The sequence below is a fragment of the Solanum stenotomum genome, chromosome 3, assembly GCF_019186545.1.
Source record: "Solanum stenotomum isolate F172 chromosome 3, ASM1918654v1, whole genome shotgun sequence".
NCBI classification, from domain to species: domain Eukaryota; kingdom Viridiplantae; phylum Streptophyta; class Magnoliopsida; order Solanales; family Solanaceae; genus Solanum; species Solanum stenotomum.
In genome coordinates, this window is record NC_064284.1 from 11,582,260 (window position 1) to 11,597,177 (window position 14,918).

The window sequence follows — 14,918 nt, forward strand, 5'->3', positions numbered from 1 at the left end:
TAATAGGTGTGCCAGGTCAAAATTTAACAAGTAAATTTGAATGGAGGGAGTAGTACTAAAGATTTAGGGTGGGTTTGACATAGATCTAATTTTTCAATGTTTACAACAACAATATGTTTAGGGTAGTTTCATAAATAAAATTTGAAGAGAGTAGAGTGTATGCAAATTTTATGTTTATTTCGTGAAGATAAAGATATTATTTTCGACAGACCCTTACTTAACTCTTATTTAAGTAGCACACATCAAATTATAGCAAATAATAGGAACCCTTACTTAACTCTTATTTAAGTAGCGCACATCAAATTATAGCAAATAATAGGAGAAGCATGGCATAGTGTTTTTTTTTAAAAAATAAGGATCAAATAATGTGTGCTTCTACGTGATCGAAGCACGGAGAATAATGAGTAACATTGATCAATAAGATAGACAACTATAAGAAAATGGCCTATTATGACTAGTGTAAAGATATAGTGCACCAAATTATCATTGAGTCTATCCTGTTAGGAAGCGAGATAAAGCTTAACTGCTTATTTAATCTTTGATTGATCAAATATTTTTATAATTTTTAATATGTAAAATGACTTTACTTGTGGGAGTACAAAAAATAAGTTTTATAAATCAAATTTCATGTTGGTAGTTGATTATCTCCTTTGTATGAACTATGACCCCCGCTCCCCCACTCATGATCCTCCAAGTCTCCACATTTTTCTTTATAATACTCCAACTTATTATAAATAAGAAGGATAGTTTTACTAATTTACCTTTTTAATTTATTTATTTATTAACCCTTTACAAACTTATGTGACATTCAAAATGGATTAATTTTAAAGGTAAAATAGAAAAAATATAGTTTATTATATCTTGATTTATGAATTAATAAGTAATTTAGGACAATTATTTACAATAATATGAACAATTAATCTAAAACGGAGAAAATAGACTAAATATATATATTTTTTTCATCGAAAATAATAAAAAGATTGGTAAGTAAAATATATTTATAAGAGATATTTGAAGGGTCATATTCAATCTTTTCGTCTTGGTTGTTCTATTCAATCAATTGGAATTTATAGTTGAGAAGTCAATTACGAAGCCTCTTATATGACTTTCTAATCGAGGAAATATAGTTTAAGCAGTCAAATCATATTTTTTAAGTATACTTAAGTCTCTTCAATAAAAAGTAGTTATGATTATCTTACTATTTTTTTTTTTTAGAATCATTTAATTCGCAAATTAAGTTATTTTAGAATTTTGAGATTAATTTATCATATTTGAAAGGTTCGATAAAATAATACCTAATTTGATTTAAAATAGAAATTTATGATTTATCAAAACTATCCCTCATAGGTATGGTCTAAACTTAAGAGCCTATTTTAATTGACTTAAAAATTTATCAAACTTATTTTTAACTCAGTTTTAGTTTTAATTCTGCACAATTTGGTTAGTTTATAATGAGATCAATCTAGTGGATCACAATTAGTGGTTGATTGGCATATGTGAAATTTTATTCTCTAATTAAGATTCCCATTTGTCCAATACCAATAAAAGTAATTAAAAAATAAAATTAATTAGTATGTCATAATCTAGTTGTACTTATTTAATGATCCGAATTATTTTCGTCCACCAAACCGAGTACATATCCATTTGTGAGGTCAAATGATTTTTGGCTGTCCTATACTTCGTTAAAAAATATATATTATTAGGATTGGTATGAGAAATTATAGAAGTTATTAATTGTGTGAATAGTATTAAAGTTATTAATTAATTGTGTCTTAATGTTTAATTTAAATGGATTTGTTTAATTAATTGTGTAAAGATATCTAAGATCATATTTATTTGCACTTAATAATTAATAAATATATATATTACAATAGTAATTTAAGCTTTAATCGTTAAATGTATTTATTTTTATTTCGTAATATTAATAAACTAGTTAACATGTTCGCGCTTCACGCGATCATAACAAATATTTTTAAGACAATTTCTTTTATAAATTAGCACATACTAAAAAAGAAGAAATATGATCAATACTTTGGTAAAAGCTTTAAAATGTTTATGATAATTGTTTCAATTTATAAGATACTATTTTTGTCTTATTTTGTTGGGGTGAAAAGAATATGTTTAATATTTTTTTAAAAAAAATGCTAACTTAATTTTCTGCTTAATTTTTTATTTGTCGTGGATCATCAAATGAAACGTAAATAATCTCTTCTCCTCGTTTTTTAAAAGTAGGAATGCTTATTTTATATAAGGAACTACTAAACTTAAACCCTTTTAAATATAATTCTTCAATATGATTTATTTAACAAAAAATATACTTGTTAGGTACGTAATCTTTCATAAAATTCTTTATTTTTTAAAAAAAATTGTGCAAGTTAAAATATGAAAAATAACAAAAAGCATGTCAATAGTAATACAAAGGAAAGACCGACTAACTATTTTCTAATCAAATAAAATATAAATATAAAAAATCATAATAATAAAATTGAAAAGCAATCAATATTAATACTTCAACAAACAACTCGATACAAAATATATCGTCATTTTTATTTGTTTTAATTATCAAAGAATAATTATACAAATAATAAATAGTGAATATTTTAACTTTTGAGGAGTTACAAAACTCACTAAATATATAATTATTTAGAGAAAATCACAATTTAAATAATGACAAAAAAAGCAAAGAATGGGAGAAAAAGAATAAGTAGGACTTTTAGTATATAAGAGTTTCTGCTATCGTTTGTTTTTATATCATATCGAAATTATTTATAATTTTTTTCGTCTTCACACAAATAATAAAAAAAGTTTATCTTTATTTACTCAATATATTTCACTAAAATAATACTTCAATTCATTTTAGTGTGTATTTTGTATGTTTTGTTGAGGTCATTTATTTAATTACTAAAAAGTTAGAAAATAGAAAAATACATTTCATTATTTTAGTACAAACTTTAAAAATCTCGAGTTTTAATAAATAATACTTACTCCCTCTATTTCAAAATAAGTGAATTGTTGAGCCCTTTTTCATAGTTCAAAATAAGTGAATTGTTCCAAGTTTAAGAGAGATGTTGAAAAATTCTTCCATTTTTGCCCTCATTTACAATGTTAAATAATTATAAAAGAAATGACTTTTTAAATACAGAATGTGTACATAACGTCATCAGGAAAATAAATTATTTATTTTAAAGTTATTTAGAGCGCTCATTTATGAAATAGATAAATGACCTAATTTTGAGTAATTTTAATATATGATGTAAATGAAAGAAAAATGGAAGAAGTCTTAAAAAAAGAGATAAAGAATTAAGTAAAAGGAAATTGAGGAGACACATTATTTTAGCAAAAAATATAAATATATAAAAAAATTATAAGTCATGAGATGGATCAACCCTTTAATAAAAAGAACAACGCAACATAGTAGTATTTCCCTATTAATTTTAAACAAAATTAGAGTATGTCTTGTTACCAAAAGCTTACAACCACATGAAGAAACAACATATGCTCCCATGAGAATGTTCTACGTGTAAATCTTAAATAGTTGATGTGCAAATGATAAACTAAAATCTAAATCTATTATATGGTGGGAAAATTAAATGTAGAGGTAATGAAAAGAATCATAGAAAGGAGTTGAGGAGATATGTCATTATTTAAGTAGAAAAAGTGAATAAACGGAGGTTTTTGTAATCTATGAGATGTAGCTAGCTGTAATAAATATTATATATTTTTTTTAGTTATCAAACAAAATAATTAATGAAGAGAGTAAACTCATTTTTTGAGTTTTATAATCAACTTAAACAAATATCAATTTTCTTAAAACTTAAGTTGGCAGAACAAACTTGGTTCATTCTGAAAAATTTCATTAAATTAGAAGAATTAAATGTTTTGTGAAATTTGAATCCAACAATAATATATATCGACTAATTTTACACAAGTGTTGACAAATAAGAAACAAAAATTTAATGGAGGGGGAACTCATCTCCTTTTTAGTCAATTCAAAATCCACAAAAGAAAAAAATGTGTTATATCATTTAAATTAGAATGAAAAGAAGCGGATAAAGCTAAACAAAAGATGATAGAATCTTGATTGAGAAATTATGTCATATTAACATGTTATATACATAATATATATCGATATAAAATATGAATTGTATATGCAAAAAACAAAAGTTTATATAATGAAAATATCAAAAGTTTTCTTTAAGCAACAAAATAATCCGTGGAAGATCATGTTGCCCTTGATACAAAAAATGTGCTTTGTAATTTAATCGTGTTCTTGAAGGGTACATATCTTGATGGATAAATAATTAATTGAAAAATTATATAAGCAACAATAAGTGCATCTATATATTTGTAAATTATTGAAACTTCTACTTTTTCAAATTTTACTCTTTCCAACTCTTGATGAATCTCCCACCGTCATTAAACTTTCTTCTTCATTTTGATGACTTGTAGCGAATTAATTTTTGAATCTCTTTTGACGAATCTTACACCGCCTTCAAACTTTCTTCTTCATCTTGATAAACTTTTGCTTGGCAATTCTAACACAAGAAGAAATTCTAAAAAATATATCTATAATCTTCATAAAAGCTGAAAAACAAAAAAAAAATATTAACAATATGAAGTTGGAGAAAATAGAAATGGACATGCAACAACACCATAGATGATTGTTAGTTATAGATGAGAATTAAGTAGAAGGAAGTTGAGGAGACATATTATTTAATTAGAGAATTCAAATAGGTAGAGATTTTTATGTAACTTTCATGTGATATAATTATATGTAATGAATATGATTGATTTTTTAATTTTTTAATGAATTGATTAATGAAAAAAAAAAAGAATGGAAAAACTCAAAAAAGGAAGAAAAAAGATAAATAGCTTTCTAGGCCATTGAGAGGTGCCACATTTTATAGAGACCTTTATTATATATATATAGATTTTTGTAATTAATTAAGTAATACAACCTTTTATATAAATTAAATAATAAAGATAAATTATTTTTTTTATTTTTTTTTTGTAATTGTAATTAGAAGAAGGACAATTTTTTTTTATTAATAATAGAAATTAGAGAGGTATGAATTATGAATAATTACTCCTTGTAAGTTGGCATGTGAAGAGTCTTTGTTGTAAATGTTTTTCCAGTAATATAATATTTATTGTAATAAATTAAATAATTGACTTTTACAATAAAATAATTAATTTAAATAAAAAGAAAGGCCAAAAAATGAGAAAAAAGATAAATACATATGGAAATCATAGAGAAGTGCCACATCACCTTGTCTATGTTTCTCCTTTATATTATATTAAGATTTGAATGATTAAGACTTACAAAATATTATAATATTATTAAGATATTATTCATTCAAGATTTCACTAAAAATATATCTCACCGCTGCTCTATCCACTTTTGTCACTAATACAACCACCAATATAGAACACCATCATCTACCATTATCAACTATTACCACTTAGTGCACATTACTATCGTCCTCAACAACAATCACTACCGTGATCAACCTTCACAATCAATTATCACCATCATTTACCGTCATCATCCTCAATTATAAATCTATAACTATCAATCAATTATCACCATTCACTAGTCATCCTTTATAATTATCATCACTAGTCAATATTTACAATCATCACTACTATAGTGCATAACAAAAAATCATAGAATCCTAATAGTTACTGTATGAAGTTTAGTATAAAGGAGAATTTGCCTATTTATTCATAGTCTAAGGACCTATTAAATCAAAATCACTTTACTCTTCTAAACACATATCTTTTGAAATCCATTATGTCAGCAAACCAAACATAGAAACATTAAAAAACAGACAAAAGTAGAAAAAAAGCCTTTGCATTTCTTTCAATTTCAAGAGTACCAAGAAGTGTCTTGTGTACACGAGAGGAATCTACTTGTAAAAAACAACCCAAAATTACAAGAAACTCATCCTGCAAGAAAACAACCTAAAATTTAAACAAAACTTCACACATGTTAAACTTATTAAGTTCATTAGTGAAGTAAAGGATCAACATAAAGTTCTTAAAGTTAGGACTTAGGACTTAAACCCTGCTATTTGCTGGCAATGGCAAAACACCATCAAAGAAATCACCAAAGTAACCACGCGGTTCGTGTACTAGCTTTGAGATTATGTCTCTGAGTGTGATTACCCCCTCGAGATTTCCCATGTCATCGACAACGTAGATCCTGTGGATCTTCTTCGAATCGAGCTTCATGATAACGTCTTTAAGGCTGTTACCTCTTCTGCAAGTAACCATGTGGCTTAAGAACGGGGAGTTCTTTTCGTGCTCCCCCTGATACTTTCTAACAGATGTCAGGAAGTTCTTTGCTGTTATAGATCTGCAGAGTGATATCAACCAGTTAGGGAATGAGGATGATTTTCTTAACTCATGGTACTTGTAGTTTATGACTGAAATGAAATGATACGCTTGTTTGATCGTTCACAAGATGTGTGATCCGATGAATGTCATGACACGAGATGTGCTTCAGCGTGAAATGTGAATTATAAGGAAATCAATTTCACATGATTGGTTCAGATTCAATAAAAAGAACGAACAAAGACAAAACGGAGGACTTAAAACAGATTGTAGGCTTAAGATGAATACATGCAATTTAAAACATATTTAGATTTAGCGATTACACTATGTCTAGAGAAGTACGTAGTACTGCTTCCTTTTCACATGACAGACATGAAATTATATTATTAGCTATGTGTGTTTTATTAAGTTGTTGTGAAACATGTAAAACTATAAAGGTCGAAGCAACCTGTAGTCCTTGTAAATTTCGGGAGCAATCAGGAGGAACTGAATATCTCTGATGCTTATATTACCAATAGCTTTCCTGCCACCACTTTCGACCACGGGGACTCCTCCAACACCATTCTGTCTCATCAACTTGAATGCCTGCAGCACTGGTTCATCCTCATCCACCTGAAAGCAGAACAAAAATAGAGTTACGAGGTTATAAAATGCACAACACAGATGTGTTAAAAGAAAAACTTGGCTGCAGAGTTGATGAGTTTTTGAATTAAAAGAAAGCAACAATAATAAGCATCAAAACATAGAATCTTGTGCAAGTTGCTGGTTAGGTGCTAAGGCTATCAGCCAAAAAATACTAATTGTGATAAAACGAGAGGGCTACAATTAGCAAAAACAATGAGATTTTAAACTATTTGCTTGCAGTCAAGCATGTCCAACAAGACAACATAGAGTTTCATCCTCTACGGGCTATTATTAAAGACTGCAGATGCCTACTCGAAGTCAACAAGGCGAACACTATCTACATTTGAAGAGAACCAACCCAGTGGGCAGACTATATGGCAAATGAAGGTCACAGGAATGAAACATATTTGTTTATATGGGAAAATGCTATCAAGGAAATAGAGATTTTACTCCTGGCAGATTTAAGCAATTTTTACTCCTGTCAAGCTGATATGCTGGATCATAAATCAGAGTGTACAAAAAGCAAATATTTACCCAAAGCAGAATCAGCTACTCACCACGTGATTGTTAGTGGATCATCAGTGGTGCAGCAGCCAAATTAGGGGGCACAGAAAAGAAGAGAATGAAATGAAACAAAAATGGAGAGAACTTGTAAAAGCACAAAGAAAACATCTAAATCAGTCCATCCATCAGGTAACCATTTGCAGCAAATATGTACCAGAACTAAGCACTCTAAATTTTTTGGCATACTAACTTCAAGCATTTCGTGTAACCAAACACATGAAGAAATAGAAACCAAGGAATTTCAAAATTGAAGATCTTTCAGCAAAATTTGCAATCTGATGAACCCGATAAAAAATAAGTCAACAAAATAGTATATGTTCATAGATTGTGGAAAAGTTACTCCATTATCTGCAAAGAACAAAGCAAGCACATGCTCAGTAGCAGAAGCATAAAAACTCTAGAGCTCATACCTGAATGATGCTACTTGGCTTCATTAAAGGAAGACCAAGTTCATATAATTTCTTTGAACCCCAGCTCTCGAACCAATGGAGACCAGCACATTCTTCTAGCATGTGTATAACAGCAGGTTGAGTTATGATGTTATCAATCTTATATTCCCCTAAATCAACCACAGGAATACTCTTCATCTTGTATTTAGATAACAAGAGAAGCATTGTCAGAAAGGAGTTTGATTTCTGCAAAGCCAGAAATGGAGCCCAGCGGAATGAACCTGAAATGTCCCGAACCTAAGTAATCACATGTTAGTCAGCACAATTGCCCAAATAGCCTTGTAAAAGGAAAATCAGTAGATGCTTATGGAAAAACCACAAGTTTAGTATAGAGAATAACCTTTGTGTTCTTGTAGAGATCTGACGAAGTTAACGTCTCAAAAAATTTACCAGAAGTCGCTGTTGGAGATTCAGGATGCAAACTTCTGAATCTTGGAGAAGAGACTCCGTTAACAGCTGCAGCCAAAGCAGGGCTGAGTGTATCATCTGCTGCATTCATTACCGAATCAAAAGCAGAGGTGCCCTCCATCTTTTCTGACTGTAAAGTATGTCACAAAAATTGTTTTGAGCATTTTCATAGGAAAAACATTTAAAATAAGAATACCACCGTCTTTGTAGGAGTTGATTTCTCTGATGGACACTCAACTAATAGTTATTATCTCAGAAAGTCACTTTCTTTGAAGAAAATTGGAATAAGAAGAAAGGCGACTTACTGATATAATAACTATTAGTTGAGACCATCTAAGAAATCAATCCGTCTTTGCAACAATTTACTAGACCTTCCTCCATTTGAAAACTTGTTTTCTCAACTTTTAAAGGCAACACATGTTCATCAATTTCATAGTTGTGAATGAGATAAAACACATGAGATTGTCGGATAATTGAGAAAACACCAACCAACTTGCCCCATACCTGATGGAGGATCCATACCACAATGCCAGCAAATTCCACTATGCCAATATATCTATCAATCCAAGTAGCATCTTCAGGGGCATCAACATCTACAACAGGTGCGCTTAATATTTTGTGCTGTGATAGTAACTTAACAGCTTCGGCCAAAGTTGCATCAGAATTTATCTCAATAACTGCAGAGAAGAATAACAATCATTGACATCAATCGGACAATGGTAGTACCAGAAGAGCAATAAACCATAAACACTCTACAAAAAGAATGACACCGAAATCAACTTTCACTGGCAGATAATAAAGCACCCAAATGAAACACCATGAGTTGATAAGGTTACCAACTTAGGCTGCTTACAAAGAATTTCAGTGTAGAAAATTTCTCTAGTTTTTAAAATTTAATTTCTACTCAAATAGATTTCTGTTACTATCTATTGTCGCTTGTACTTCAATTATCGCACTTTATTGGTGTAGTTATTGTTCCCTTTTCCAAAGTGTTATCATGTTTTCTATAGTAATTTGCCATGATCCCTTCACTTCGGTTATTTCTTTTTTTTGTTTGGCTTTGATATGCTTTGTCTTGAGTTGAGGGTCTATCAGAAACAACCTCTCTACCCCTCAAGGTTGAGGGTAAGGTCCGTGTACACCCCACTTGTGAGAGGTTACACCAGGTATGTTGTAGTTTCTACTCAAATAAACAATGCTTAACCAACCAAAATGATCTACTAAACCTCCTTACAACTTTTTTCTTGGATAACCCAACCATGGTATTCAGGCCAGCTTGCAGACTATTTCTTCAGGGCACATATTATCTCCCACCAGCACAAGGTGGTCCCAAGTAACTTTGTCCACCAAGCCCACCACCACGTGCGCTCGAGCGCAGAGCGCGCGTGGGGACATAAAAAGCAACAAAACGAACCATGATTCTTTCCTCTGATCAGAGATCTCTGGCTACCATCATTCTGATGATTCAATTAGTAAAACATACAACAATTCTCTTCTTTTAATTAAAGCTGATTATAAGCTAAACAAGACACAAATCGCATAAGTTCCTACAACTAAGACTAATTAAAACATTAAATCCACCACAAAAACAACGTAAAGATCATTTCTTTGAGTATTACAAATCACACCCTTTCTTTAAGTGATCAAGAAAATCTTTTTCTTCTGCCTGAAAACACACCAAATCAAGAATCTCTTATACAGAATACCCAAAAAAAAAACATAAAGATCATATCTTTATGTGTTATTAATCACACCCAGAAGCTACAAATCAAAATTATAACCTCTAATTAAACATAATTAATGTGTTTCTAACCTTGATTAGAAGGAGCAGGAGGAAAATCAGAAACAGGAATGTTTTCAAAACAAGCGTTTAGCTTTTCAGTAGGACTAAGCTGTGGTTCTTGTATATCCCATAGATCTTCCACTTGCATACCAACTTTTGCTTCTGGGCTTCTTGGTGTTTGACATCCTTCTTCCATCACCATTTTTTTCTTTCTCTCTGGTTATTACAGAGTGATTGACAAATAAATCAAGAATTTGTTGCTTTTTTAAGAAAGTGATCCAATTATTACACTAAAATATTTGTCAATTATTCCGGTAATAGTACTACCAATAACAATTTCACTAATTAATTTTTTTTTAAAAAAAGATCCACGTAGACTATGATATGGTAATCCTAAGCCATTTGTCCACCTGTACTTTCTCGTAAATTATTGAGATTTTGTTTTATAATTTAAAATAAATAAATTATTTCAAGTTCAAAAAGAGAGATGCAATTTTTCTTTATATATCGTTTAATAAGCTTGTTAATTATTTTAAGAAATCAACTTAAAAAGTCTTTAAGGATAAAGTTTAAAATAATTGAAAGACGTTTGCACTAGAAAAAGTTGAAACATCGTTTTGTAATTATAAGAAAGTGTTTAGTATATAAAATATAAGACATGCTTAATATTTTAAAGTAAACTAATATACATCATTTTTAGACCGTAAAAGAAAAGGCATCATATTAAAAAGGTAAAATCTATGTCTCAATACTCATTTGGTAGTTTATTTATTTGCAAAATTAAAATATTAATTATATTTTAGTGAGAAAAATGAAATAGATTATTATATTATATTATATTATAGGAAGATATAGATGAGAAGTAGCGCGATGAAAGTGGATGATTGGGGTGGAGCTTCTATTCTTATCCATTATTTGTTTGTTTCAGAATTCATTAAAATATGGAAAACCTAACACTTATCCGGTTTTGCAGAAGGGACACTTCTTAAACAAATAAATCAGGGGGCTGCTGCGTTACGTGGACAATGCCGCCTTTCATCATCAATTATGACACCTCACATATATCTTTTTTTATAAAAATTAAGCTATCATTAAATATTTATCGAAACATAATTTAATTATTACTTCTTTTTTGAGTTACTTTAATTTGACATGTAATTTAAAAAAGAAAAAAAATATTTTTAAAATTTATAGTTTAAAATAAGTGATAGATATTTGTCACTATAAATTACTTCATTGAGGGTAAAAATGAGTTTTTTTAAAGTTAAACGGTTATTTATCATTTTGTTTGGAACAGACTAAAAAGAAAAGTAAGTCATATAAACTGAAACGGAGGAAATAATTATTAATTGTTTTTTTAAAAAGAAAAATAAGTTATATAAATTGAAACGGAGGGAATAATTTTTAATTGTTCTTTTACCTGAAATATTCTTTAGGTATAAGAATAAACAATCAATAGTTAAATTGTATTTTGATAAATATTCACATAATTGATCATTAATATATGACATTCAAAAAAAGAACGATATCTTAAACACTTAACTCTATTTTTTTATACTTTCACATTGACTAACGGACTTTAGACGTAAAATTCCTCCTCAACATTTTTGTTTTAAGAAAAAAAATAGTTAAGGGGAGAAAAAATATATACGGGGGGTGATTAGGAAATCAAATTCGTACTAACAAAATGAAATTTAATACTTTATATTATAATTTATTTATACACATAAATTGTAAATTAATTGAAGATAAGCACGCATCATGGTTGGGTCAACTTAAGTGTACCTATCAATGGGGTTGGCTGCTCCATATTTATATATCTTCATTCTTTAGACCCTACAAAACTATGCTTAGTCACTAAAACAATTATTTTGATTTGGCATTTTATCAGTTTTTTTCATAGTTAATATACTTAATAGAGGATAGGGAACAACTAAAAATATAATTGAGCACAAACTAACAAATTTTAAACTCATTATTTCGAAGATTTAGGGTGTATTTAGTACGAAGGACATCTAAAAAAGAAAAAGAAATTACTTTCTTTTTCAATATTTAGTACATGTGAAAAATATTATATTTTAAAACTATTAGCGGTAAATACAATTTAGATAAATATTATTGAAGGCAAAAGAGTGGTAATGGCCGATGGGTAAGGAAGAGCTAAAGGTGGGTGTGGGTGGTGGGGATTAGTGGTGTGGAGTGTGAGGATGGGGCTGCAGAATATTGAAAATGAATTGCGTAGATGAGTTGTGTTGGAGAATAGAAAAAAATATGATTAATATAATATGTTATTTGTAGAATTTATTTTTATTTTTATTTTTGCTAACAATTAGTATTAACTTTCTTATTTTTAAGATACTTTTTTATAGATGATATTTTTATATCAATCAAACGTAGAAAAAAATAAAAAGTATCTTCCTTGCTATCAAAAACACCCTTAATTATGGCATCTTAACCAACTAAATTGTGTGTGCAATAATATGCTTCCACAACAAAAGCTCTTCACTCAACAGTCAATACTGCCGTCTAAAATAGAAATTCTAGACACTGAAGATATTTCTGACGGGCAGTTCAGCAAAATATACGGAGTATTCCTCTTAAAATGGATACGTGAGATAAGAATAATAATTTTTAAATTTTTTTATTTTATATTTAATTTAAAATTTTATTAATTTCAAATTATTTTATTTCACAATAAAAAAAATAATGGATTAGAGTAATAGTTTAATTAGCACGAGTTTAATTACTTCTTCCCCTTTAATAGGCATGACTAAATATTAGTGTAGTATCTTAATATTAAAATATATTCCAACATATGTTAACCCCACCTCTAGATGCACATGTTGTTACTTTTAAAATTAAATTATGTCTATCAATCGATTAACCATTGGTCTATTACTCCTACTAGTCATACCATTTTGCATATTGAAATTCTAAAATATACAGACAAAGATGAAAGCTGAATAATATAAGACTATTTTTGTAATAGGTTAGGGAAATTGGATAATACATTAAAAAGAAGGAAAACTTACTAACATATCCAGTCGGTCAATTAATTTATCAAAATGAACGAATACAATATATATCAGCGTGTATATATATAATTTGTATTTGTATATATTTATAAATTAGTTGATTGAAGTATTTAAAATTGTAATTATTCATAAGAAATATCGGATAATTCATTAAGAAATTCAACTTCTTGTCGAAACGGGCCAGCATTAGGTCCCGTTGGAAATTGCTCCAGTAATATCCAATGGGCTTTTGGATTTAAGCCCAATGTCCACCTAAAACTTCATGCTTTTAAAAAGGTGAAAATTTTATAGGGATAATTGTACAGAATGACAAACTTATAATCTAAAATAAATGGAGTACCTATTGTTTGATTTAATTGCGCCCCGTAGCAAACGTTTGTCAGTCGCCACTCTCCCTTTCTCGCTCGCTCTCTCTGTGCTCGCCTCTCTCGCTTTATACAACAGAATTGTATAAATTGAGTTTCTGTTTGTATAAAGCGAGAGAAAATTGTATATACACATGCAAATACATATATATTCGTTCTATACACTTATAATTATACAATAAAAATATTCTCTTGCCCAGTTCTCTTTCGCCTTTCTCTCTTTCTCGTTTTATACAAACACAGATTATACAATATAATGTAAAATTTATGTTTGTATAATGTATAATTTATGTTTGTATAAAGCGAAAGAAAATTGTATATACACATGCAAATACATATATATTCATCTTATACACTTATAATTATACAATACAGATATTCCACTGCCCAGTTCTCTTTTGCCTTTCTCTCTTTCTCGTTTTATACAAACACATATTATACAAATATAATGTATAATTTATGTTTGTATAAAGCGAAAGAGAGAGTGATTTTTGATATACAAATATTTTTGTCAACGATTTATACAAACGAGAGGCTAACAACAATTTATACAAATGACTTGCCAGCGAAATTATACAAATCTGAAGAGGAGCCAACGAATTATACAATTGCTTCTTTTTGTATATATGTATAGCGAAATAGAAATAGCTTTCAATTGTATATGTATAGAGGATTATACATATATATGTTTGCTATGGAGCGCAATTATGCAAACTTTGTTATACATACAAATATGATTTTTTTGTTTGCTATATGTAAAAGTTGCTCAATTTTATAATTGATATATATATATATATNCTTTGTTATAACATACAAATATGATTTTTTTGTTTGTTATATGTAAAAGTTGCTCAATTTTATAATTGATATATATATAACTAAATTAATCGAAATCCCACTACTTTATGAGATAATTACTTAAATACATACTAGTTTGCAATATTATGATCAATCTTATCAGATTTTGGTGCGTCAAAATTAGGTGTAATTTGTTCTAGATATATTGTATCCAAGTGGATTCGCATGTGTCTAAGATACATAGATAAATCTCGCTCGTGTATCTGGTATCCCAAATACACGTGAATCACACTAGATAATATAATTCACATGTATATGAGATACATAGGTAAATCTTTCTCGCCTCCCTGCAGTTCTCACTTGCCTCTCTCCCCTATTTCATTGTATTTGATAGCAAAAAACTTGTATCTAAAATGTATCGAACACGAAATCTGATATGAAAATATTAATTAACAAGATAAAATATAATTATTTCAAACTATAATAAAATTAGTAAATACTAGTTTTTCCTTCTAAGAAAGCATCTTTCATTTTTATTTTTGTTAATCTAATAGTG

The 14,918-nt window shown here is 28.8% G+C and overlaps 1 protein-coding gene across 1 annotated transcript; it reads right to left on the minus strand.

Moving 5' to 3' along the window:
* Positions 1 to 5,838: 5,838 nt before the first annotated feature.
* Positions 5,839 to 10,479, minus strand: LOC125858267 (SNF1-related protein kinase regulatory subunit gamma-1). The gene is made up of 6 exons (XM_049537986.1): positions 10,195 to 10,479; positions 8,886 to 9,058; positions 8,314 to 8,511; positions 7,935 to 8,210; positions 6,785 to 6,948; positions 5,839 to 6,358 (listed from the first exon to the last, which is right to left on the minus strand). The coding sequence occupies exons 1-6, from the start codon at positions 10,364 to 10,366 to the stop codon at positions 6,061 to 6,063; spliced, it is 1,281 nt and encodes a 426-aa protein (XP_049393943.1). The 5' UTR covers positions 10,367 to 10,479; the 3' UTR covers positions 5,839 to 6,060.
* Between the last annotated feature and the right edge of the window lie 4,439 nt (positions 10,480 to 14,918).